The 27,084-nt window shown below is 36.1% G+C and overlaps 2 protein-coding genes and 1 non-coding gene across 4 annotated transcripts; 2 read left to right on the top strand and 1 right to left on the bottom strand.

Moving 5' to 3' along the window:
* LOC110374746 (DNA repair protein RAD50) lies at positions 1-10,331 on the bottom strand. Its single transcript, XM_021332598.3, has 22 exons — positions 9,922-10,331; positions 9,250-9,430; positions 8,549-8,734; positions 8,223-8,436; positions 7,049-7,140; positions 6,766-6,975; positions 6,517-6,686; positions 6,290-6,438; positions 6,065-6,179; positions 5,747-5,983; positions 5,145-5,303; positions 3,902-4,015; positions 3,629-3,826; positions 3,405-3,551; positions 3,118-3,333; positions 2,864-3,024; positions 2,273-2,507; positions 1,942-2,148; positions 1,502-1,698; positions 1,246-1,350; positions 620-736; positions 1-380 (listed from the first exon to the last, which is right to left on the bottom strand). The coding sequence occupies exons 1-22, from the start codon at positions 10,177-10,179 to the stop codon at positions 134-136; spliced, it is 3,915 nt and encodes a 1,304-aa protein (XP_021188273.3). The 5' UTR covers positions 10,180-10,331; the 3' UTR covers positions 1-133.
* A 426-nt stretch (positions 10,332-10,757) lies between these two features.
* LOC110374705 (uncharacterized protein) lies at positions 10,758-26,868 on the top strand. Of its 2 annotated transcripts, XM_021332537.3 has the most exons (6): positions 10,758-11,026; positions 12,149-12,217; positions 20,885-21,081; positions 22,089-22,228; positions 23,910-23,972; positions 24,287-26,868. In XM_021332537.3, exons 2-6 carry the CDS (start codon positions 12,167-12,169, stop codon positions 24,448-24,450), a joined length of 615 nt encoding a protein of 204 aa, XP_021188212.2. In that variant the 5' UTR covers positions 10,758-11,026; positions 12,149-12,166; the 3' UTR covers positions 24,451-26,868. The 2 variants fall into 2 exon arrangements, with proteins under 2 accessions (XP_021188212.2, XP_021188211.1); XM_021332536.3 differs by lacking the exons at positions 10,758-11,026; positions 12,149-12,217 and adding an exon at positions 17,761-18,774.
* Positions 13,419-18,579, top strand: LOC110374704 (uncharacterized). The gene is made up of 3 exons (XR_010276706.1): positions 13,419-13,422; positions 14,026-15,249; positions 18,440-18,579. It is a non-coding gene; the product is annotated as an uncharacterized LOC110374704 (transcript).
* Positions 26,869-27,084: the final 216 nt, after the last annotated feature.

Raw genomic sequence — 27,084 nt, 5'->3', positions numbered from 1 at the left:
TTAAAATCACAAAAGGCTTTATTTTTTTATAAAAATGTGATTAACTGTAAGTATAAAAGAAATTAAGGCACTGCCTCTTAAAAACTACGTAACACATAGGAATGATTATAATTATTTTATGCATAACAATTACTTATGAAAACTTAACTCTTTTAATTCTAGATTTGCCTTCGTCGTTTCTGGACACCTCAAAGAAATGCGTAACTTTGTCTATTTGTCCTAGAGACTCGATAAACTCTCTGTCGTGAGTAATGATAATGAACATAAAGTTCTTTTGAATCATTCTCTCTTGTACTATTTCGCCGAGGGCCATACAGAGACTTTTTACGTTGTCATGATCTAAATTCGTAGTAGGCTCGTCTAAAGCTAATACTCCAAATCTGAAAATAAAATCGAAATCAATAATACAATCCTACTAATATATAACAGAAATGGACTTGGTTATGGCTGGTCCACATTTGGCATGACCAAGCATTTTGCATTGAAATGTAACATTATTTAAATCAACTTAGGTGTGTAGTGTAGCAAAATGATTTTCATGATGTGATAGTGCATTCTAATCACATCTGCACAGAGAATAAGTATTTGTGTGCTAATTCTAAAATTGATAAGTAATTACCTGGAACTAAATGTTTCCGCGAGAGCCAGTCTTATGATAAGACAAGCCAAGACCTTTTGACCAGCACTGCATCTTCCTCTCATGTCGATTTCAATACCGTTTTTACACTGAATTACCCTGAAAGAAAAAAATAAAAATATTTGGCTTTTACACACTGCCTGGCTGTCTCTATTAATTACTTTGGATTATTTTTCCGACCCAAATATCGACCAATAGAATTGCACCATTCGACGTCACGTGGTACAACCTACATGGTATTATACTGATAATTTTTTTTGAATATTTTCTCTGGTCGTTGCTACGTCAAACTGACAGGTTGTGGCCGACATTTGGGACGGAAAAATAATCCCCCGAATACCACACGAGCTTCAAAATTATCTGGCATTTCCCTCAAGGTTCCCTGCAAACAAATAAAGTCGTCAAGTTTTTCAGGAAAAATCACTCGCGCTTCGCGCTCGTTATTTTTTAACCTGAAAAACTTGACTCATTCATTTGTTTGCAACGAACCTATCGGAAAATACCCGATAATTTTGAAGCTCTTGTGGTATTATAAGTGAATACTTTAGATTTTTTAAAGAAATTGACCCTACATTACCTATCAAAAAATATGAATGAGTATGTATTACCTGTATTCATATTTACGACGTTCCGACTCCATGGACATACTGCCTTCAGCTTTAATCGCTATATAATCTATGTCATTACCACTGTAAATTTTGCTCCAAAGTTCCCTGAAAAAGCAAAAAGTTTGAAGCTCATTGATTTATGGGCCCATTTTCAATCGCTAGGTAACTTTTACTTTACATTTAGACAATATGTCATATTGCCATATTTATTCCTCTGATCGGCCCAAAATTAAGTGAAAGTTGCTCAGTTCCTTACTTTATTATAAGATTTATGCTCTCCATCTTCTTCTTGTGGTATTCCATGAGACACTTTTCTAAAGCAACAGAATAATCCTTTACGTCCTTATCCAACATTCTTGTTACTTGTAACTCATAGAATTTCTCCCTGTATTTCTTTTCAATGTCTTTTCCTAAGGCAGTTTTAAGATCTGCTTTGTTTTTCTTTAGTGTGGTCTGAAATGTAATAGGTGAGAACTTATCATTTGCTAACTGGTTTCGGCTGAAAAGACGATAGTGGAAGAGCTTTTCATGAGTCCTGCTATGGTATAACACGATGTCATCATCATGATTACTTAAGTATCCACACTGGCCACATAAATATCACAATTTCTCGGATCAAAGATCAATATCGAAGTTGTTTAAAGATCTATATCTCTAGCAGGGGAATGTAACTCTAAAAGCCATTAGTAATCTTACCTGCAGTTCATCAAGTATACCATCAGTTTTAGACTTATCATTAGAAAGCTTCCTGTGTTTAACTAACAAAGCATCCTTTTCATTTATAATATCTCTGTTTATTGTACTCAATTTTTCTTTAATCTCGGATTCTTCTTTTTCACACTCTTGTGTTTCTTTTTGTACTTCTCTTAGTTTCAAATTGTCGTCTAATTCGCGTTTGTAAATCTGTAAAGGAATACGTCATTCCTATATTAATAATGTTAAGGTTACCCGCAGTGCCGGCAGTAGCGGCGAGTATAGTAAGTAAGGCTTTACAATCAATGTAAACACTATAGTTGTTATTTCATACCTTTTCTTTGGCAATGTCGTCCTTTAAAGTCTCTATCCTCTTAGTGGTAGCTTGTCTATCACTTTGTATCTTTTTAAGTTTGTCTTCTAACTTCTTTATTGCTTCCTCTTTCTTTGCCTTTTCATGGGGAATATTTCTTTCTATATGCTGTCTTATATCAAGATCGATCGACTTGACTTTGTCAAATGCTATGGACACTTTCATTATCTCACTATTCTTGGCTTCTATTTTAGCTCTGTCAAAATTATTATTGTACAATTATTAATACACACTTACATAGTTCTCGCAGTTTTCCGAGCACTCCTACGCATATGCATGTACCCCTTGCTTACCTCCCCCGACCGACCCGTTGATACCTAAGACCCATTGAGATTTCTACACAGCCACCACTAGCCCAACTTAATGCACATATAAACATTTATAGCCTTACTTATAAAAATCTCTAATCACCTTCTAAGCAATATTTTAATTAATTACTACTTAAAGTCTTAAGTAGTGATTAAATGTTGGTTAAGACATGCTTAAGCAACGTTTATAAGTAAGGCTGTTGTTTTGTAAAAGAAAACGCTAGTAATACGTTCACGATCATACCTGTTCTCTTTTACGACCTCAGCTTTAGCTTGCTCTTTCTCCTTAAGAGCCTCTTTTAATGGTGCCACGCCATCTTTCAGTTCTGCTAGTTCCTCTATGTACTTTTCCCTATTTGCTTCTAATTGTTTTTTAGTCTCTTGAAGATTATATATTTCTTGAACCTATGAATATTTTTTATAACGTAATTTATTCACCATTCGATAAGAACATAACATATTGAAAAAAACAAACTGTACAGTTTGCTTGAACCTTACCTTCTTTTGCAAATTCAGGCATTCCTCTTTAATTTTGTTTTTCTTTACTCCCAGTTCCTGCATCTTTTTATTGTGAACATTAAGTTTCTTCTGAGCTTCTTTGAGCTTTGCCTTCAATGCCGCTATCTTTTGTTTTATTTCAGTTTGCTTGGCAGAAGCTTCTTCTAAAGTCATATCTGTATCTACTGTTGAACATTGTGCTTTAATTTCTTCAAACTACGAAAAAATAAAACCATTTTTACATTCAGGTGTTTTATTAACAATATTTTATTTAAAATGTTTGTTACCTTTTGAGCCAATTTTTCAATTTTTTGGTTCCCCCTATCTAGCATTGGCATATCTCCTTGAATTTGCTTGATTGTCTGTAGTTTTTGCTCTGGTTCTAGGAGAGACATAGACAGTCCGTCAACCTCTTCTGTTAGTTTGTTTATTTTCTGCAAAATAATATAATTTATGTCAAAGAGAGCAAGTTTTAATTATCTTATGGTTCATCGGATCATCTTTTCCTTACCGTTTCGACGTCAGCTATGTTTTGTTCCAACTGTGGTTTGTCTTTTTCTTTGAACAATTTAATTCTTTCGTTTAGCGATGCCATACCCAACAGTTCGTCTTTTCTAGCCGATTCCTTTTGCAGTTCTTCTGTAACTTTCTTTAGTTGTTCCGGAACATTCATGACTTTAGTATTGAGCTGACTAATTAAATCTGTCACCTGAAATAGTAAAAAATGAATAAGTCATGCAAAAATTGCAATAGAAGATAAAAAATTGTATTAGAAATAACATACCTCAGTTTCGGAATCAAATCCACGGTTGCATAACGGACAACAACTATTGGCTTTTAGTTGAGATTCATATTTAGTTATGACGAACATAGACGATTCCAGAACATTGCGTTCGTCCTGTAAAAGCGACATACAGTTTATAAGTATTATATAATTAATAGGTATTTTTGTAGTCTTAATCGTAATAAGCGCTGAAGAAGAATTTGTAAAGGTTCTCTTCAATGAAAGGGGTAGGAAATGCATATATACTTTTATATGTATAAATATAAATACATATAAATTCTAAGGGTATCGTCATCGGGAGCGAAAGGCTGACCAATCTGCGTTTTGCTGACGATATCGTTCTTTTTGCGTCTACATCAGCAGAGCTCCAAGAAATGCTCCAAGACCTGAGCAGGGCAAGCCGAGAGGTTGGACTTCAAATGAACATGAGCAAGACACACACAATGACCAATAGCACGAAACGTAGGGTCGAGGTAGATGGGCAAGCTCTACACTATGTCGACGAGTACATATACTTGGGCCAGTTAGTTTTTTTTGACAACAGGCAGGAAAAAGAGATCGACCGCCGCATAGAGAACGCCTGGAAGAGCTACTGGTCCATGAAGCAGTACATGAAAGGGGTTCTTCCCCTTTCACTCAAGCGAAAATTAGTGGACATGTGCATCTTGCCCGTCCTAACCTACGGTGCGCAAACATGGTCTCTTACCGAGTGTCAGAAGTCCAAACTCAAGGTTTGCCAAAGAGCAATGGAACGTAGCCTTTTAGGCATTAAACGGACGGATCGCATCCGGAATACCGTTATACGTTCCAGAACAGAAGTTGCTGATGTAGGCCGAAAGGCGGCAACATTGAAGTGGAACTGGGCCGGACACGTTAGCCGTATGCATCCGGAAAGATGGGCCACTTGTCACCCAGTGGACACCCCAGGATGGACACCGTAGGCGGGGTAGGCCCCGGAAGAGATGGCGTGACGAATTAGACGCCTACTGTCGAGACTGGTGGACTCGGTCGAAGGATCGGGAAGTGTGGAAGCGAGATGGGGAGGCCTTTGCCCAGCAGTGGGACATTATAGGCTAGTAATAAATAATAATAATAAAAATAAATTCTAGCTTCTGCGCGCGGTTTCATCCGCGTCCCGGATGGTGACAAAAACTAGCTACCTCCCCTCTAATTTTCAGCTTAAGCTATATTATAGATGTTAAAATGAATCAAGTCGAGTATTTGGTGTTCACTCTAAACATACCTGCAATTTCTCAACATTTGCAGTAACTTTAGCCAACGTATTTTCATAGGACGATGCTCCACAAGCTTTATACATTTGTTCTTCCGCCTCTTCTTGTTTCTTGTTGCGTTCCATTAAAGTTCTGCGAACGTGTTTCCGTTCCTCTTCAAGCTTAGTTATCTAGTGTAAAAAAAATAACTTCAGTAAGACATTTGTTCATGTTATCGTTTCAGATTTCATTCTGAGTGGACCAAGCATAATGCCTTGACGAACTTATTTAAAAAAATAGGTCTCTTACTCAAAAAGTAATACAACTGAAGACACGGAAGTTCTTTTAACAGTTAAAATAACTTTCCTACTACATAGTAGAAATCTATCTCTTAAGTGCTACAATTTAAATATTATGTGCGGGACCAAGAATAGATCCTTGAAGGACTAATGCGGACGCATCTCAAACCTTTACTCAAAATCCCTCCCCAGTCAACCGACTTCTATGTATCTTATCTATCTAATCTTATCCCTTCACTGAGCAAGCTGTACAGTTATAGAATATCGCCAGAAATGAAATAAGGATCTGTCAAACTGTTGCTGCGTTTAACAATGTAACATTTGTATTAACTTACTTGCGTTTTCTTTTCGTTCAATTCCTTTTTCAGTGCATTTATTTCAGGATTCAACGTAGATTCTAACTTTTTAAGGGATAAAGTGAAATCCTTCTCTGGCATGTTGCCCAGTAGTTCTGTTAGAGATGTCCTATGCTTGTTTTTAAGCACAGCAAACTGTTTCTCTTCCTCCTTCAGTAATTCTTCTTTCACTTCGCGTTCTTTAAGTAAGGCACTCTGTTTTTGTAATTTTGCAATCTGCAGATTAAAAATAGGTGATAAATAATGTATACGATATAATATTCCATATATTTTTTTCTTATCAATATTTCATAATACCTTCCCATCAATGACTTCAAGTTCTTCTTCCTGTTTCTCCAATTCCTTTTCATCTTCATTGATTTGATTTTGATGCTCCTCTGTGTTTAATTCTTTCTCCACCTTTTCATACTCTCTGAAATTATATTTAGGATGATTTAATATGAAATAGTCTAGGTCCCGAGAGATATTGTTAACACTAGCTTCTTCATTATGTACTTAGAAGTATTTTGATTTGTTACTTACTCTTCTGCAACCTTGAATTTCTTTTCAGCAGCTTCTAGACGTATTTTCGATTCATTAGCAGCAACAATTTCTTTTTCTAATTTTGTTACTTCTTTTTTATTCTTTTCAATGTCACTTTCTTTACTTGATATTTGTTGGTTGTGACGAGTCTGAAATTCAAAATTGTAATTTAAGTTTAATGTTCTACATCAATTTATAGCAGAAAAGTACATTACAAGTAGACTTACCAGAGCAACAAGACTTTCATCCACTAATGACTGCTTCTGTTTCTGTTCCTTATCAGCTAAAGATTTTAATTCCTTCAGTTCTTGTTTTAGACTTTCAATCTTTTCAGTAAGTTTCTTTATAGCCTGTACTGCTTCTTCACTAGACTCTACTGTCACTATCTCATCAACTCCTGTAAATATGCCAGAAAATACATAAATAATTTAATCTCTAGTAACATCACACTACAGTTTGTATTTATGTTTAATTACCAGCTAATTTTGCAACATTCACAATCATTTCATTTCGCTCCACCATCTTTTTGTCATTTTGACTATCCAACAAGATAAGTTTTTCAAGTTTTGACTTATTTGCATCCTTTTCATTTGCAACTCTTTCTTCTTCATTATTGAAATTAGAAATTTTTGAGTAAGATTCTTCAAGTTCTTTTTGATTGGCTTTCACTGTGGCTTCATAGTTACCTAAAATTTAATTTCTGATATAAAATACCACCTTGTGTAAAATATTTCTCGTAAAAGACTCAGATAGGCTTACCTATTTTTTCTTTTAATTCTGGTAGTGTACCCTCAAATATGTTCTTAATCTCTTTTTTTAACTCTTGGTCTCTTTTATGACAGTGTTCCAATCTGAAATATTCACATTTGCAATAATTAAAAGTTATTGATATTATTTATGGGAACAAATATAATGACCACCATAAAATGCTTTGATACCCTTAGTTTTGCAACCAGAAAAATCTACTGAACACCAGAAAAATAAAGTCTAAAAATGTAATAGTACCAGCTATTTTAGTCACGACTTCACTTTAAATTGTATTCGACCACCAAATTTAGTAAATGATCACCAACTCTTGACGACCAAATTAATGTATTATTTTTGCCTAAATAAGTCACTGTGATTGCCATAAAATGTAGGCTTATTATCAAATAAAGTATTATGATGCCATATTAAGTTATGTGTCCGGCTTGCAATGCATGCGTGAGTGTCAGTATGACGAGTGACAGGGGAAAATGGAAGAAAATGACATATTGCGCCGACCCCAAGTAAAATTGGGAACAGGGCAGGAGAAAGAAGAAGAGGAATGTGTTTCTCAATACACTCCCTCGAAAACACACTCTTATCGCACTGTTTAGAGGCATGCAATAGACAATTTTCCACCCTACTGCAGGAAAAGGGTCCCCATAATGTTATTACATTTATTGTATCAGGCCGAACTTATTTTTTTGGAGTCAGTTTACTTAAACAGGATAGCAAGATGTAAAAACTTTGATTATAATTTTATATTAAAACGCTGGTATAATTTTGATGATCATTCACTACTTTTGGTGATCATTTACTACTTTTGGGATAACAATGATTTATTTGGACTCATTTTGCTTAAATAGGATAGCAGAATGTAAAAACTTTGGTTATCATTTTACTTTAAAATGGTGGTTTAATTTTGGTGATCATTTACTATTTTTGGCTTGCGCATGATTTATTTTGGAGTAATTTCACTTAAATGGGATAGCAAAGTGTTAAAACTTTGGTTATCATTTTACATTAAAATGCGAGTTTCATTTTGGTGATCATTTACTATTTTTGTCTGCTATTTGTTACTATTTCTGGTGATCAGTAAACATAAGCCATTATTTATTATGTACACAGCCCGTATTACACTTCTAAAAGAAGCTTACTTCCTTAGAATAAAAGTTACAGTAAAACATACTTCACTTTTAGTTTGTCTAGTTTGGTATCATATGTATTTAGTGTTGTTTCCAAAGTTTTGATGGAGCGTAATGTTTCTTCAATTGGTTTAAGCTCTTTGGTAATTTCACAGAGCATTAATTCAGTCTCCGAGATTCTAGTTTCAGTATTGATCACATCTAATTTCTTCTTATCTAATTCTTTCTTTTGTTCTTCTAGAACTTCCACTCTATCCACTAGAACGAAAAAAAATAGTTTTTGGACAATGTTATAAAATTCATCTACAAAGCTATGTTCCAGATTGCATCAAACAAGATGTTTTTATGTTGTCATTTTTCCTAGACTTACCAAGGATCTTGATATCAACTGCATAAGCTTTTCTGATTTTTTTGAGACGGTCAAAACAGTTACTGTATTTATCTGAATCAAATATTTCATCAAAGCGTTCCTTTACTTTTTTGCCTTCATCTAGAGGCCAGCTAGATTCTTCTTGGTGACAAAATATAACTGCATTGAGGATTGCCTTTGAAACTCCTGTGAATCACTTTTTCAATCAGGTACTGAAGAGTGACAATATATTTCATTAGCTTAGAAAACAATTGAGGCCTAAGTTCAGCGAAAACATAAACTTTTCACATTCAAGTTTCAAAGTAAAGGGTTGTTTTAAGAAAAAAAGATTTTAATATAGACGGTGGACTCGTGCCTAAGAATTTTAGTTTTTACAGAAAAGTACACATATTACCTGTTGCAGTCTTCATTTTGATTTGATTACCAGAAGTGTTGTAATGTATTGTAATGCACATGTGATGAAAGCATTCAAAAAGAAAGGAATAAAAGAGTTAATGAATGTATTTTTTAAATGATTAAGGTGACAGTGAATATTGTGTTAATAATGAGGACTATATTAATTTCTTTCATATCATGAAAAACTTTGTATGGGTACAAATAAAAACTGCAAATGATAAAGGATTTGAATTGTTGTTTATGTCTTTAGAGTATGTTTCCAACTTTTTCTAAAAAACCTATTACAGTATGTAGACTAAACTTACCAAGTTCATCATGTAGAACTGAATCCAGATCAGCACACTTTTTGGAAATGTCCTTAGTTCTCCCGGTGTCATCAGTAACAGATAGTAAGGAGTCCATAGTGCGAAAAGTTGTTTTCTTTTTAGTTAGAGCTACTTTCATAGATCTTGTTATCTCCAAATTTTTACTTTGTGCATTTGCAAGCTGAAAAAGTTTTTATTTTGTTGTGATAATAAATACGAGATTGAGTAGTTTAAAGTTTAATGAACTTTTGAATGATGATCAATACTATGAACTGAAAACTCATCACGCTTATGTCCTAAATCTTTTGTAGATGCCTGGAATTCCTGGAAACTAGGAATATTACATAAGTATATTTTCTTGTGTTATTTCCAAGTATGGTCAGTTCTCTGAAAATACTATACACTAATGTTACAAAGTGGGAAGATTAAACAAATCTTCCCACATTGTGCATGTTGATATAAACTACTTGACCAGTTCCAAAAAATCTCGTTATTAGTATGCCTCTGTCTTCTGCACTAGGGAAGGCGATATTTTATATGATAGATGCAATACATAACCTACACCTACACTATTCAATCAATTTAGTACTCATACTAATCACCTGAAGAGATAGTTTTAGGCTCAGAGCTGTAAAGAAAATTTCTTATCAGAAGACTAAAAAAAGGACGTACCTTCAGTTTTATTTGCGCTAGAACTTCGGACGTCCTATTAACTTTTGGGTCGTGTACAAAACAGTCGCTATGACCCATCCCCGGCGGCATTTGTGACGTGATAGCATAACGCAGGGATTCAATGATAGTTGTTTTACCACATCCATTTTGTCCCAGTATCAGAGTTAGAGGACTCTCAAAGGATATCCCTTGTTCGTCGGAATCATCGGGCCCAAAACTACGTATACCTCGTATCTTTAAAGACTTAACGACTGCCATAATGAGGAGACTGTTGCAGTCCTAAGTATATTTCGCGCCAAGTTATTAGCTCTGAGGACCGGCAAACAAACAAGATAATATATTTTCAATCACAATCACCCGGTGACAGGTTATGAACCAGCCCGCCCGAAACAACAGTAATTTGACATTTGTTTGAATTTGTTGGATTAATTCCACAGATTAAAACTGAGGATCTAACCATAGAGTAACTTATATATACGGATGTACTATTATTTTCGACGAGATTCTATCAATTAATCAATATTGTCAATTTTTAGAAACGTTTGTTGTGCCTCATTTGTTCTACAAAAAAAAAATACGTTTTACGTGTTGTACAGTATGTATAAAAGTCGATAAAAGTGGATTTCTTTTATGTAAGTATATCAGTCATGTAAGGAGGCAGCAGCTTTAACTTTCAGTAATATTATATGCGTCTTCTCACGCTGTACGTATTCAAGGTAATTCATTTATTTACATAATAAATTCCTCACAAAATAAAAATATTGGACACAATGTATATGCTGCTGACCATAGAGAAGAGCAGCAGCATCATCTCACATTTTCATCTCAAACAAATCTCGTCTATCCAGTCTATGGCAACTGCTGTCGCCTGTCAGTGTTTGTTCCAGTTGCAGTGGATCCAGTGAATTATTTAATATTTACTTGTCCTAATAAAAATAAACTCAAAAAACAATTTGTGAAAATATTTTCACGGGGATAGTCTCGTTTGTTTTTAATTTTCTATCAGTTCGTTAAGTTCACAATTTGCTAAATCTGTCCCTGGCGTTCTGGTAGGGGGAAACGTGAAACAATATCAACGCATTGTGTGCATTCTAAATTGTTTGATGTAAGTATACTCGATGTAATAATTATGTATGTTATTCTCTTATATATTTGTAAATCGATTTTTGTGCAAGGCTTACCTTTTTTAAGCACTTGAAGTGCTAAAATCGGGATTCGAAGCCTGAATATGAACACCCAGAGGTACTGTACGAGGCACCTAAACAAACCTAAACAACGTTTCATTCAATCTTGTATTGTCAATGTCTAGTGTTTTCTATCTGTATCTTTAGATTTAATATGGACCTCAAATTATATAATCAATTTGTCAAGTAAACCTTGGCATTGCTACCTTTTACAGTTATTTTAATTCATGTCATTATGCCCTTGAAAACAGTAGGTACATAATGTTTATAGAAAATCGTGCTTAATCAAATATAAATTTATATAATTTAAAAAAAAAGGTATTTCATCAAACCATAAAATACCATTCAATCAAATGTTTTTTTTTAAATTTTCTAAGTCCTGAGTTTTTGGCAAACCCTTTGCTACACTGCAACCCACACCCTTTGTTATCAAACAAATAATAGTCAGAGTGTAGTAAAGGAGCATAATCAACATTTCTATAACATAAAGTAATGTTTATAAGTTTTTTATTCTTACGAAGTTAATGTTTGCCTGCCCAGAAGACAATTTGTTATCACAACACTTCATTAAATTACAACTTATTGTATTGCAGTAGTTGTTATTCTTCCTGTTAATTTTATTATTATAATAAAAATGTTTACAATCTCAAAAGAATTATTTTTGTAAGCATTGTGGCAGCAGGCAAAACAACAGTTCTGTACAGTTATGACAGAATAATAATTAAGTAGTGTAGTCCCTTTAGAAGCGTACACTCATAAGTATAAAGATTTTTTTTTTACCATCTTCATTCTTTTTAAATAGGGCCCAAGTACACAGACAACATAAACATCAGTTTTTTTAAACAATTGGTTTAAATAGAAATGTCTTTCAAAGTTAACAGTTATTTTATGAAAAAATGTCATTTATGTCTTCCGTGAATGTGTGCTGGTGTGCCTTATCCTTGTTTAATATTATTTCAATGAAAAGTTTAATGGGATGAAAGCTATAGTGGATCGGTAACAAGATATTGTGATCTTTGTATTAAAAATATATTTTTTTGCAGGAGAGAATATAACCCATAATGGCATCCACAACAGTGATAGAAACTGTCACTATAACAAGACCGCTTAAGGTAAGTCCCCTAATTTTTTATTAAAATACTTGAAAATAATTAACTATTTAACACTGGACCTATTTCACCAACAGTTGTTTATATAGTCAATCAATTACCCATAACTTTTTTACTACAAAAGGGAAACTTTCGTGAAACCTTTTCTTACTTTGGGAAACTATTGTTTTAGGAACATATCAGTCAAATAAAATGTTTATCTTTGAAATTTGGAGGGCCAACCAAACAAACTATCATTCTGTTGCTAGGGAGTTTGTTTGCAACCTCTTCTTTTTCCCGCCAAAAACACATAGGCTATGGTAAAAGGTAGGCATTTTAAAAACTCTTTGTATTCTTTTTATAAAGTGCTCATCTCAGCACTTTCTGAATTTGATTTAATAGTTTAATCAAAGTTCATCAAGGTAATTCAGAAGAATTCAAGATATCTTGTGTCTTCCAAATAAATATGTATCTTAAACTTGTTGAACTATTGTTGAACACTTGTTGAACTATTCATACAAATGTTAAACACATAAAATGGCAGCTATCATTTATGTTTATTATTTATGCACTGCCTTTGTTGTGATTAATAATAATGCAACCTTGGTTCTTGTGGTTTCCTACTTACAAGTACATGTATTGTTGTTGATCATAATAGTCTGCCTTGTACACTGTCCTACGCCCTAGGTACTTACTGCACTTATGTATCATGTATAAATTATATACTAAATTATTTATAGTAATCTAACATCTGCCATACAGACAGAATTGTGTCGCTGGGGAGTTTGCTCCACCACTTCTTCCCAGCAAAAGCACATAGGAAGTGATGAAGGGCGGGCGTTTTTGGGGCTGTTGGGGCTGTTGTTGTAGATTTGATGTTCAAAAAGTGCTGATTTTCAGCCTACTTTGAATAAATGACTTTTGATTTTGATTTCTGCTTGCAGTTTCACTGGCATTGCCAACCGTAACATCCTGCAAAGATTTCAGAATGACAATAATATATCTGGAAAAAAATAAAAGGAAGCTTATATGTTATTCTGACATACAAAGCTATATTACTTACTGCCCAGTTTAATCAATATCTCCCTATACATACATACAAGATTTCCTATTTTAGTAGCAAAACCTCCTCTGATATTTCATTATTAAATGATTGCTGATATTTTTTTATGTAGTTACTTACATTGTAATTTTGAATTGTATTTCGTACATAAGAATAATTATTATGAGTAAGTATGGGTGTTACGTTTATAATCTGAGTCATGCTCGTACAGTCACAGTTACGCCGTCAACCGATGACGGTGCTTACCCCTTCCTTTGTCAAAATATGTTACGCAATAAAGAACAGCTGGCTGCTGGCAATCAAGTTTACTAAGTTTTTGAGATATAGGTACTTAGATAATGTAGATTGTAGGAATGTCTTTACATACAGATTCCATAACTAACTATCACTCCATTTATGTCTCTCTTTCCAAATTTTTCAGTTTCATGGCTAGGGCAACCCAAAAAAAGACATACGGGTACGAATCGGAGTTTTATGGGATGTTGGACTTTACACGCCAAACTTTTGGCAGTAACCAAAACTACGGTTAAACTGATAAAACAGACACACAAGCAATACATAAGTTCTCGTCAGTTATTAAATACACACTAATTTATCATCACTGTAAACAAATAGTAACTAGTCTGCAATGCACATACGTACGTGTACACGCATTGCAAAGAAAGAAACAAAGTGGATTATTTTCCTGCCCTTTGTTTATTAAATATTCACCATCCTTGATCCAATTTAAAAAACCTTTACCCGACATTTCTATGTGAACCCCCGCAAGTGCGCGAAGCCTCCTATTGGATTAGTTCTCGTCGTTTGTGTACTGTTAGTAAAGATTGGTATCGTGATGCAAACGCACGGGAACTTGACAGCGAGCTACTTGTGGCAGCCGGGTGAGTTTGCACGGCGGATGCTAGGAGAGCGGCCGTCGCCCGTCCCACCGACGAGGGAGCTGTGGCCTCCTCCGCAACAACCGTTGAGCATTAGCACCCTACATATCGCTTATTTGCAAGATGAGCCATTACCAAGGCGAGCAGCGACACTACCTTGTCAAACTTTCCCAGCAGCAATTCACTCCGAACATGAATACAGTAGGCCACGAGTGTGTACCGTTGGAACGAATACCGAACCCCCACCGACAATACTCACCAGGATGAGGCAGCTAATGAAACGCCAAGACGACGAGCACGACAAGACGATTGTCGCAAGCTGTCCACCAACCGGACGTTTGACTGCTGTACCTAGGGAAACCACTTTTGATATCAAAGACGATGAAAATTCGGCACGGCGTGCAATTAATGGAATAAAGAAGGCTATATCAGGAATGAAATATCGAGTGGCTCCAGGATCTGAAGCTGTAGACAGCCCTAAAATTGTTTATCACGTGCCTAAGCCCGGAGACAGAATGACTACGACATTTGGAGCCGAAGAAAATAAACGCAGGTGGTGTAAACTACCGTCACGTACATCGTGTTCCCGTCGGCTGCGAGCTTTCAGTGAGTGGTGCAGACATCGCCCTCGACGTCCTCCCAGACGGCAACCCCAGCCACCTCGACTACAAATCACGCAGGTGTGATGATGAAGAACACTCGTAGCCGAATAATGAGCGTAATTCGCTAAGTGCTTTGTTGTGTCAAAAATTATTCAGCCAAATTAATCAAATTATTACAACTGACAAATAAAACGAACGTGGTATTGAACGCTAAGCGAACATTGTGTACGTTTGTAGAAAGATAGAGTTTTAAGTAGAGTTTTTGGCTAATAAATGTGTTTCCATAATCTGTGTTTTGTTGGCGCACGGGCGGGCGGGTGGATGCAAGAGGGTTTGGGAAGGCTGGGCGGGCGGGCGGCAGTCCCGTGTTAGGCGCCGCGCCGCCCGGTCTTACCGCCCGATTACAAAATCCCGCCCTAACGGTCTACCACGTACCAGCCGATTATATCCTAAAGCAAATCCCATTATATCGTAAATTGTGGTTCAATCAAAAAGTTTCACCAACTGAATGTGGTAATTAAGTACAAGGTGCTGTTTTATGTGAAGGCACAAAACCAGCGCGACCCAATGCGCAACCCTCACCAATGATACCGAAAACTAGGACGAAAAAAATGTTTAACCTTTTTTGTGTAGTTATTGAATTCTTTATGAAGTAATTAAACGTGATTATGTTTTAAATGAGAAATAGTACATGGAAACTATTATCGCCAATAAAAGGAATATTATTGTTGCAGCCGAATTATGGAATGCGCTTAATTACGCTATTTGCGTTGAGGGTTTAAGCTCTGATATCATGTTATCCTTCTGCATTCTTTTTAATGCTTCGATCTATGATAAATATATTTATTAATTTTCTAAATATTCTTTAGAAGATTATTGCGTATGTATTCAGTAAGGTTTGTAGCTGTCGCTGGCCAATGAACACTACCAAAATATTATTGTAATGGCACATTAACAAAAACTGAGTCCAAAAATACATGTCTAGTAAAAGTAGGGAAATTAAACCAGTTCTTTAAACTGAAACATTTAACAGAAAGAACGGTGTCGTCGATGTGAAAGTTGTACAATATTTTCGATAATAGAACCTACTTGTGATAATATAATTTTTACACATCTTAGCCATTTTGGAAAGAACTTGTATATTCGGGTTCCAACTGAAATTGATGACCAGCTCAATTTGAAGTTCACAATAGAAAATTGATATTTTGGAACATGTGGGCATCGATCAATTAAACAACTTAACGAGATTATCTATTTAATCTCTTAAACCATGTCCATTTAATTTTAACTAGTTTTCATTCCCTTGGCTTGATTTGAAGTCTTAAGTTCTAGCTAAATTCTAGCGCCTCTAGATTGTTGCTCTGTTATATCCAAATACAATTATATTATCTTAATAGAGAACCTTCGATAGTCGCTTATTACTTATCAGTGTTTTTATTTTACATCGACACAACTAAAGCGAAATTTTAAAGCTACTGAGGCAAATGTCCAAGATTTTAGACAACAATATTGATCCTTGAAAAAGAGTCTGCTCCTTAAACAATTGCAGATGAGAACAACGATGGAATTCCATGGAATCTCCTACAAAAAAGTGCATTTTTTGCCGTTTCACATTAACCAGCTTCTCTTCTGAACCGCATTATTTGATAAAATTGCATCATGTTCTCCTGTTTTAGTTTCTGATGCTAGACACACGTTAAACTTATAACAGACTTCCCATTCCTTGGGGATAACATTTAAACAAACAACGACTTGGCGAGTTGTCGATATAATAAAACTTAAACGGCTCCAATCATTTTCATAAATACGATTTTTCAATCATCTTATGCAACTGTATAACAAAGGCCACAATACTTTCACGTTTTTGGAGATCACTTTTAAATCGAAAGGTTATGATGACTCATCGTCTCCTTAATAATTACAGAATATTACTGCTGCTAGATTAAAATGGGGCCCAAATATTCAGAGTATTTATTGTTTCTTCATTTCCTGTGTAGTGTAACCTACAAACAAAACTAACATTTTTCTTAGACAATGAATATTTATCCCTTCATGTTGGGTTTGAAGAATGTAAATAAACGCAGCTTTGCTTTTGTAGTTATGATAGCTCCAGTTTATTTTATAATTGCTATTTTTAGATGATGAGCCACTTGTTTCTTGTTCATCACGTACATAAGAGTGCGTGTATGATAAATTAATTATTTACTTTATCAATATTGTCCTACATTTGCGTACAAAGCCGTCAAAGCTATCTTAAAGCTGATTGGCGCGAATATGCGATGATGCCGTTATTAATTAAATTGCGTTGAGTTAATTGAGTTTAGGAGCTAAATTACAGATATATGGTCCCTACTAACTTTGAAAATATATTGAACATACTACATAGATGTCATGCAGGTGTGCATACTTTGTATAGATTTCACTTCCGCGAATGATTCAATTTCTTGAGGTATTTTGTTGCAATGAGTCAAGGTAAAGCGTTTTGATAGGACGCTTGCATAATATTTAATTTGAATACATATTATTGTGTGTAAGGACACTCTAATACGTAGTGCAAGTGAACGTATGTTGAGAGTTTACTTAACACTTCTGTGTCATGACGATGTGATGGCGACGTGATGACGTTACAAGAAATGTAGCTTATTTCAAAACGATTACTTAAAAAATCGTATGAAAGCTTACTCTTTAAAAACTTTATTGGAAAATGTCCAATCAAGTTTTTAAAGCGATTTAAATATAGTATCTATTAGATCTTACCGACCAAGCGATGTTTATATATAAACAAAATGATAATCAAAAAGAGCATATTATAGGACACTGAAGACTTCATAATCGTATGACAACTTATAAGAAATCCACGACATCTAGCTTCCTCCGGCAGTTTTATCCGCTTCCTGAGGGAACTACTTCCCGCACAGATAAAAAGTAGCCTATTATGTTCATGAATCATCAAAATGCATTCGATGGTCACGCCAGAAGGAAAAAGTAACAAACATACACACACATACAAAATTTCGATTCTGTTATGTTAGTGTTAATGTTTCTATATTTAACTAAATCCTAAGATACAGTAGTGTACTGGATGTTTTTGTCCACCGCTACTGTCGATTACGGGTGACCCCATTCGCCACACTCTTTCCCCTAAAGCGCAGGGTTGTGGGTGTTGTGACCTATATACAGACGAACCGATGTGGAACTAAATAATCACGAATAGTGCTAATGATGATGGAAATCGTCAGGTAAAAAGGATTGCATACAATACTTTTTCTCACGATGTTTTTAAATCATCATTGAACAGAACAGAATTGGATCAATATTCTGTTCTTAAATAGAAGACTGCAGAAGGACATGTGATACTTTCATTCAGATACATGAAGGATCCCTTATATAACTCAGGGCTAATATCTACATAATTATTATAAGGGTTCGGCTTGCCCGCCAACCGCTTGAACTCATTTATCAGCACTTGGCGGGCTTTCCGATCCCTTTCAATTCTTTTTGTGGACACAATCAATCACCTTTCAATCAGTAGTTTACTTAACCGCAGGGAACAGGACGATTTTTCTGCATTGTGTCTCCAACTAAATGACAGTGATTGATCACGTTGTAGGCTTTAGCTAGGTACCATCTTTTGCAAAAAAATTGCGGCTGGGAACTGATAATTTGGGATAGCTGTTTAAGTGCAATCTTTTAAACTGTTTAGGATCGGTAAACATTCTTCAAATTTTGTTTTGCATTGAAAGCAATTAGTACTCATAAAATTCAACGTTTTGGAAGGCTGATGTTGTGATCAATTGTGATAAATTGTCGTTGGAAGTGCAACCAGTTGTACATTAGTGGTAGTGGTGTGATGTGTTGAGTTGTGCGCGGCTTCGCGTGGTGTGGTGGCGGGCCGGTAGCGAGCGCATGCAGGGGCGCGCGGGCGCAGGCCCGGGCGGGCTCCGCTCAAACCCGCGCGCCCTCCCGCCGCCAGTCCTACCGCCACCGCCGCAGTTCGCCACTGACCAAGACGAGATGCCTGCCAATCAAATTGCACAGGTTCGAATTATTTACACGCGCTTCTCCTAAAACGATATGTAACTTGGATAGATTTCAGTTTTCAACAAGCACCTTCTCTTCCATGCCAAACTCAGACATGCCAACCATAAAATGTTTACCTTAATTCTTTAGGGTTTCGGTCATAGCGCAAGTAAAATTGAAAATCAGATCTGTGGAAAACCAGCTATACCACGTAAACCACGTTAGATATTTTCAAATGCAACTTGTTGAAGTTTATTTTGTGGGGAGTAATTAATTGAAGCGTAAGCCTAAACATTACTAAAGGTCTTCAACCCTTCGATGTAATTTAAAACCTTTTCGATTTAAACCCTGACCCAGAAATGAGTAACAATTGGGGTGGTATAGTAACGTTATACGCTACATAACAGGTATACAAATGAACGTCACCAACTGCGTACTGAAGTGGCGAGTATTAAGAGCAACTGAACCAGATTGGTTTGCTTTGTACTGCATATGAGAACGGAAATTGGATTTTCGATCCCCCACTTTAAACTGCAAGTGATGTCTGCGTTTACGTGTAGTATTGCTAGGTAAAGTGTTACAAGCTTTTATTTAACTTTCCTCGTTAGTTAAGTTATATTAAAATTATTATATTTAGGGTTATAGGTCTACCCTAAATAAAAAGTCACTTTGAAATGATAATATACCAACGGGAGTATTTATGGAAATAAGCTTAATCTATGAAACTGAATGACTTCATTTGTTTTGTTCTCCCCCCTTTCAAATGACCAGGGTCTCGGCCGCTTTATAATTCAATGAATGAAATACCTTTTAATGACAGATGCTTCCGCTTGCATTGAAGAGTTGATTAATGGACAATTTTGACCCCCTTTTGTTAGACATCATTTTGTAAAGGCACATTTCAACCGACCTCATTAATTTTGACAAAGGCCTTGAAGTAAGTATAAGCAAATACTGTAAATATAGGAAGAGAATTTTCGTAAGATTGTTGAATTTTTGGGCTACATAGTAAAAATGAACGTACAAAACTACTTTCACAAAAATAAAAAGTAAAGGGTGCTGAAATGCTAAGGTATCGTATGCAATTCGTACTTAGCCATAATACACTTGAGGCAATAGAGGAGTATAAGGAGCGTCACGTGAAGTGTGCTTGGGGAGTCCAAGAGGCGGATCGTCGCCGTCTCTAACAGCTGATGGCGGTCCCCGCGGCCCCGAGCGCCGCCGTCGGGGACTGCGATCGATGACCGCACCCCGCGCTCCCCCCTCACCTCTAGACACCGTCGGACGGGTGCGTCTCACTTTCCCGCTTTTCTTTCCTTTGAATATAGGTAGGTGTACCTACTTTAACGCACACCCATGCCGCGTGTTTTGACTTCTATTTATTGCGTCTCATTTGAGCCGCTTGTGATGGATGATAATCTATTTTCATTGGTAAATAATTACAGTGGAATTATTTTTCCAATGACTAATAGTGTTTGCTATAGTAACAGCTTTATTTTACTTCAGTAGACTTTGACTATAGGGAAAATTTATTTCTAATTGTAACTTGTAGTTTGGGTTGGGATAAATATACTGCCTTTTTCTGTGCCTGCGATATACTCGTAATTAGCTTGTTAAAAGTTATTATTATTGTCATATTCCAGCCATATCAGATATATTTCTTTTCTTGTATCAGAATTTGTCCGTGGCCTCCAAATTTTTTTGGAAGATATTACTTGATGTACTTTATTCGATAACGCGGTTAGTGGTAAAAGACCAGTCCGCTAAAACCAAGCCGAGCATTATCTCAAGTTAGTAAAGTCTTGATAGGCTTATTGAATAATTATGTATACTTACTAGAGTAAATAAGTCGCTACTAATTAGTGAATCTTTGTATGAGTAGATGCGACAGAATGTGCTATTCAGCTGTCATGTTTGATGGAACAACGTATTTTTCTTATCATTATTGCCAGCCTCTCCTCATCACGAAGGTTGATCATGATGCTTGTTGCCACCAATCGGCCCCGACGTTTTCTAATGCTAGTTTGTTTTCCTGAGTATTTGAAGTCTTTAAATCCTGCCTTACCTCTAGGATGCTCGATCGTGGTGACGATATTTTGAATGACAAAGTTCAAATATTTCGTTTCAGGTGATCGCGCTAATATGCGGTTTGCTGGTGGTGATCCTGATGGTGTTAGGACTGGCGTCGGCCGACTGGCTGATGGCGGCGGGGTGGAGGCAAGGCCTGTTCATGCACTGCATAGACCCCGAGGCGCCCACGCCGCTGCCTTTCGACATTACTGCACAGCCCGGCTGCTATGCTGCAAGACCCGCGCCATATATTAAGTAAGTTAATGTCAGTTCTGCTCCTGATCTCTCTTCGGTTGTGTCTGATTTTCGTCCCATCGATCTATGGGAGTGGAGGAATAGGGACTCATTACATGAGAACAGCTGCTGTGGCTGACAATCGGTATCGTAGCTTTTTAAGTTAGTGCAATCAATGCTAACCCTGTACATAAGGCATGAACTCATGAAAGATTTGAAAGTCTGCAGTCCTGTGTATTTGCCACGTTTTATTCAGGCTTCTATTTCGCAATGCGATTGCTCCCCTACTTTTGATTACTGTTCAAAGGGCTACAGATTTAATGTTTAGTGAGATTATTGAATTCCTGATTTACGGAGTTATAAATATGTTAATATTTTTATGGGGACATAAAATAATGTTTATTGGATTGAATTCGGCTATATTGCGCCGCGTGACTAGATTTACAAGAAGACCAGAGTAATGTCAATGATTTGATATAATATTCATGATAGTTCTTAATCCTATCGCTAATGGCTTGATGGCAGGCGAAACTAAAGCACTTCCATAAATCAATACAACTAAGTATACCTGTCACATGAATTCAATATAATGTCAATAAATGGAAAAACGGGAGTAGTAGTAGAAGTGCTTTTACAGGTAATATTTTGGAGGGTTTCGCTTCGGAGCAGTGCCTTTTTTAGAAGCAACGTAAACGACTCCGGAACGGGTCTTACCTTTGCATTTGTACTTACTAGAGTAACATTATGTTGTCTGGGTAACTTAGATATCCATGTAAAAAACAATAAAAATTCTGTAACTCAGTTGCATCCGCTACCTTTTTACCTTTTAAGTCGACCTCATCATATTTGGGAAACGCTGCAGCATATTATGATGATGAGCTTTTATTTGTAAACTGACAACCCACCCCGGCTTCGTCTTGTTTTTCAAGCGACTTTGTTTGATACTATGTAGTAATGCGAATTTTCTAAAAACATTTTCCTATGCATGAAGTCCCAGCCATTGTTGTAACCAGCTGGTTGTTTCGCAGGGCGGCGGCGGGTCTGTGCGTGGCGACGTTAGCGGCGGACGTATGCGGCGCATTGCTAACAGGGCTCGGCCTGCGCTCCGCCGACCACAGGACCAAGTTCCGATATTATCGGTTCGCGGTACTCGCCATGTCGCTAGCATGTAAGTATACACCATAGGGTCGGTTCATATCTAACGGAATATGCGTCGCGTATTATCGGTCGCGTAACGCCAGAACTGACAAATATACGGTAAAACATTCAATCATTCACACCTAACCGATGATGCGTTAGTGCGTCGATCATACATTTACGATAAGCTCGACGCATTTTCCGTCAGATATGAACCGACCCTTAGGCCGGCAGTACCTATACGGACTGATTCACTGATAACGGACGACACATACGTCACAAAGAGTAAAAAAAATCTGCAATCTACCTACAATCATACTTAACAAAGTGCACAGCCAATGTTAAAACTACCCAATTTGTTATTAATTCTGATTAATTTTCAGCATCTCGTAACGAGTTCTGTAAATGAAACCCACCCAAAACAAAAATGTGAAAGACTGCCAAGTTCGATAATATGGGAATGCTTCGCCTATAAAAGAAGTGAGATCTGAATAAGTACCAAGTTCCATACACATACCTCAGTTAAAAATAGTTACTTTTTAATGATGTTACTTGGCAAGTTTTCATACACCTTGTTATAAACCTACTAAACGCAATGAATCAAGTATTTAATTTTCTATTAAAACTTGCCAAGTAATCATCATTAAAAAGTAACTATTTTTAACTGAGGTATGTGTATGGAACTTGGTACTTATTCAGATCTCACTTCTTTTATAGGCGAAGCATTCCCATATTATCGAACTTGGCAGTCTTTCACATTTTTGTTTTGGGTGGGATTTCATTTATTTTTGTAAGGCTGTTTATTTTATTTTTTTCTTATGATTAAGTTAGTTAAGTAAATGTCTCATTTATACTATCTTTCAGATTTTTAAATATGCACTATGCTTCTTACAAAGAAATGAACTAGATTAACTAAATGGACTAGATTTACCAACTGACTGACATGACATGTTATCATATATTATGTTCGTGGATCAAAGTTACACATTCGTTATTTTCGAAAGTGACTCACACTTGGCCGTTTTCAGATTTTTACTTTGACTAAATACAAACCTTTGTAACGAATTTCAGATCGGTACGACCATTCGAAGATATATTATATAAATATAGATAAATTTAGTTCGTTTTAGTTCCTTAGGGGTATAAATTTACACTGGGTATTTATTATTTTGAAACCGACTCACACTTGGCCATTTTCAGATTTTTTCCTTTACCTTGACATAAAGACCTACCTCCATGCCAAATTTCAAGTCAATACGACCATTGGAAGTGGTCTAGGTTTTTGATGAGTGAGTCAGTGAATCAGTGAATAAGTGTATAGTAAAAATAGCGATTTTCTGACGTCAATATCTCAAGACCTACAATAGGTATATTAATGAAATTTTGTATTTTAGATAAGTGAGGGGGTCTCAACAGATACTAGAAATTTGATATGCGTAAATAAAATAGATTTTGAGTTACAGGGGGGTCGAATTTGGCCCGAAATGGTTCGTGTAATATAACCCACGGCCGGTGTGTCGCTTTTTTTGCTCGAACTTGGCGGACACACTGCCGTGTGTCTAGATTGATTACTATTATTATTACTCCTCCCTTCGAGTAAGCTGCAGGTTTAATCACTTCATAATCCCTAGTCTCAGAGTTTTCTTAAATCTGCTTGACGGCGTATTTTTGATTATTGAAATATGATAATTAATGAATCTTCTTTTTTCCAGTAATGTGCATTTTAATAGCATTAGTCATCTACCCAGTCTGCTTCGCTGCGGAGCTAAATCTGGGTGAGTGATTTGTTACTTATTTGATTTTTAAACTTCTTCCCCATAATTTATTATTGACAGACTGTTAATTGCCCTTTTGTGGTAAAGGCTATTTTGAGGATATTGGAATTAAGAACAGACTTGTAAGTGTAGATTACCTGCAACCTCCTCTAGGTTAATACTAGCAAAATTTTTGGTTTTTAAAAAGCAAGGAACCCGGGAATCAGTCACCACCCTGTCGGGTGGACGGTAAGCAATGGGTGGCTCGTTGGACTATATCTACGAAGCGTTCGTATAGCCATGTGTTATTAAAACGAATTGTTTGTATGTTACAGGCAATAGGTCGGTGTGGGAGTTCGGGTGGGCGTACGGCGTGGGCTGGGGCGCCGCCATCTTCCTGTTCGGCGCGGTGGTGCTGCTGCTGTGCGACAAGGAGAGCGAGGAGCTGTACTACAAGGAGCGCAAGGTGGTGGCGGCGGCGCCGGAGCCGCGCCCCTAGGGCCGCGGGCGCCTGCCCGACCTGGTGCCGTGAGGGCGCTAGCGCCCCGCGGCCCGCGCCCGCCGCGCGCTGGCTCTAGTGCCGCCGTCTGATGCAGCCCGCACCACGCGCCCTGACTACTCAATACTCAAAATATCATAGTACTTGGCCTGATCCAAATTGTTGCTGTCGTGTGCGACTCCCGCGAGATGTTTACTATAATACTCGACATATTATTGTAAAGCGATAATAGCATATTGTATCTTGTTTTGGCTACTTCCAGTGTAAGTGCTATGATTGTTTTGTAGACCGTTTTTTTTTGTTTTAATTAACTTCGTAGTTTTTATAGTCATACCTCGGTTGTTTTATTTTTCTTTTTATAATTTAGTGGCATTGTGTTGATCTTATTTTTTATCGGTTAGTGCGATGAAACTATAAAGAAGATCTGAAAAACGGACAATTGAATCTACTTAACAAGTGAAAATCGCCTTTTCAAGGATATATTTTGTGATTTTTTTTTATGAGTAAGTGTAGCGTGATATGTTTCGGCAGCCGGTTGTCGATCCTCGGCGCAGCTCGCTCCCGCGATGGGCGGAACACATTCAGATATCTATGTGTACTGGCGTACCTCGAATGTAATCCGTTCCAAAGAGCGCAACTCGTTATTTATTCGCTTTAATTTATTCGTTAAGGTTAAGTTGTGTAGATATGGTTTGGTGAGGTCGTAGGGCTTGTGTTGCATCCGGCGGCGCAGTGCAGCGCGGCCGGGCCCCGGGCAGGCGACCGTTACTGCGGCTTGTGCGGACTCGTGGCGGCCGGCTCTGTGCCCGTCGCCACACCACGGACTATATACCTACTGAGATATTTAAAGGAATTAAATATATGTTTTTATTAAAGTTACCCTTTAGTATGATACACTTCATATTATTGAAAAACTATTTTATTAATGATTATATAAATAGGAATCATGTCTGTCTATGTACACGGTTCATAATAACTTACTCGAGATTAATTTCTAATTTGTTAGTGATGTCTAGAATCTCGTATTCATTTTACTATTTTGTGAATCTCGGAATTGAAATTATTTAAAATTATATTTTCTTAATATTTATGCAAAAGTAAAGGAACAATTAATTGACGATTAACTTGATAATTAATAAGTAGCTGTAAATGTGTAAGTTTAATATATGTGGACATTGTTATAATGGCACGCCATGTGTTTATCTAACTCTGTGAAATTAAAACTGTGTTTATTAATATCGAATGTTCTTGGTCTTGGCTTTAATTTCGTGTAATTTTGAGTTGTGAGAGAATGTTCATATGTTATACCTACGTATAGCTTATTTTTTTTATTACTCAATCTAAACTGACATTGTATAAGATAGACTACTTTGTTCAGAATCGCTGATTATATTCGAATAGACTATTTTAAATCCACAAATATTGCAATTATAAAGCATAATAAAATTATTCATTTAAACGTAAAATGATGCCTCAACCTATTATTTAGTTATAGGATTGTTTATTGTGATAATGAAGCAGCTATTTGTAATCGTTGATGTGATCGATTGAGGCTTTGCATTGTGATTCCATATTGTGAGCGCGGCTTGTGCGCTTTGACAAAAATAAAATAAATTGTCTACGAAGTTTCACTGTTAATAGTAAATGAAATTATGCTCCAAACTTCCAATTAAATGTACGTAGCTCACCCGAAACTTTCATTCGCGAAGCCCGTTCATTCGCTCTTAGTCACTACTTTATAAGTATCTCGCAAATAATGTCTACTTAAACCTATGAGTAGCAGGAAAAATTTCTAAATCTCCTTTACCTAAGTTTCGGTTTTCATACTTTATTGTTTACACACTAAGCTTTACTTTAGAATTATATCAGATTTTTGTTAAGTACAAGGCTAAATTAGATCTTAAGTTTGTGGAAGGCAACTAATGTTGCGATCATCATAAATATCAATAAATCACACTGCCATGAACTCTATGATATAAACTTACATTTTATTTGTAAGTCGTATTAATTTTATTGTAGTTATAATGAATAACATTAAATTATTTAAATTTCCTAACGTAAGTGTACATTTTACATAGAGAAGACAACCCCCTTTGTAATTGATATTGAATGACATTAGCTACTTAATTTTATGCACCTCCAACGGTACCTTGGACACACTGGTTTATCTCTGCAAATAAAAATACCAATTTTATTATATAAATAGAATATTCAGTAGTCTATAACTGAAATAAGTTTTTTTTAAACAAATGTATAAATTTTACCCTTGTAACACTGATCTAAAATGTAAAAGTCCTACGAAATATTAATTAATTGAATACTTACAGTTGTCCAAGACCATCAGTTAAAATTTTCTATTTCCTTAGCCAAATTATGAGTCATATCAAATGAGATTGAATAAAGTAAATAGTACCTAAATATTGTGTATATTATTGTACCCTTCACGCCAATCTATAAACAGCTTAATCTGCATGGAACTTCTGATTTCTCATCTTTAATTATTGATATTAGACTACAATAATACAGAGGAAACATTATTTTGTTCGTTTGCATCCTACAGGCTTCAGAACTACTGAACCGATTTGAAAATTTTGCAGTTGGGAGGCTACGTTATCCTCAAGTAACAATATATTT

This window comes from Helicoverpa armigera, chromosome 8, assembly GCF_030705265.1.
Source record: "Helicoverpa armigera isolate CAAS_96S chromosome 8, ASM3070526v1, whole genome shotgun sequence".
Taxonomy (NCBI): domain Eukaryota; kingdom Metazoa; phylum Arthropoda; class Insecta; order Lepidoptera; family Noctuidae; genus Helicoverpa; species Helicoverpa armigera.
The sequence above is the reverse complement of the archived record's forward strand: the minus strand, read 5'-3'. Positions and strand labels throughout refer to the sequence as shown.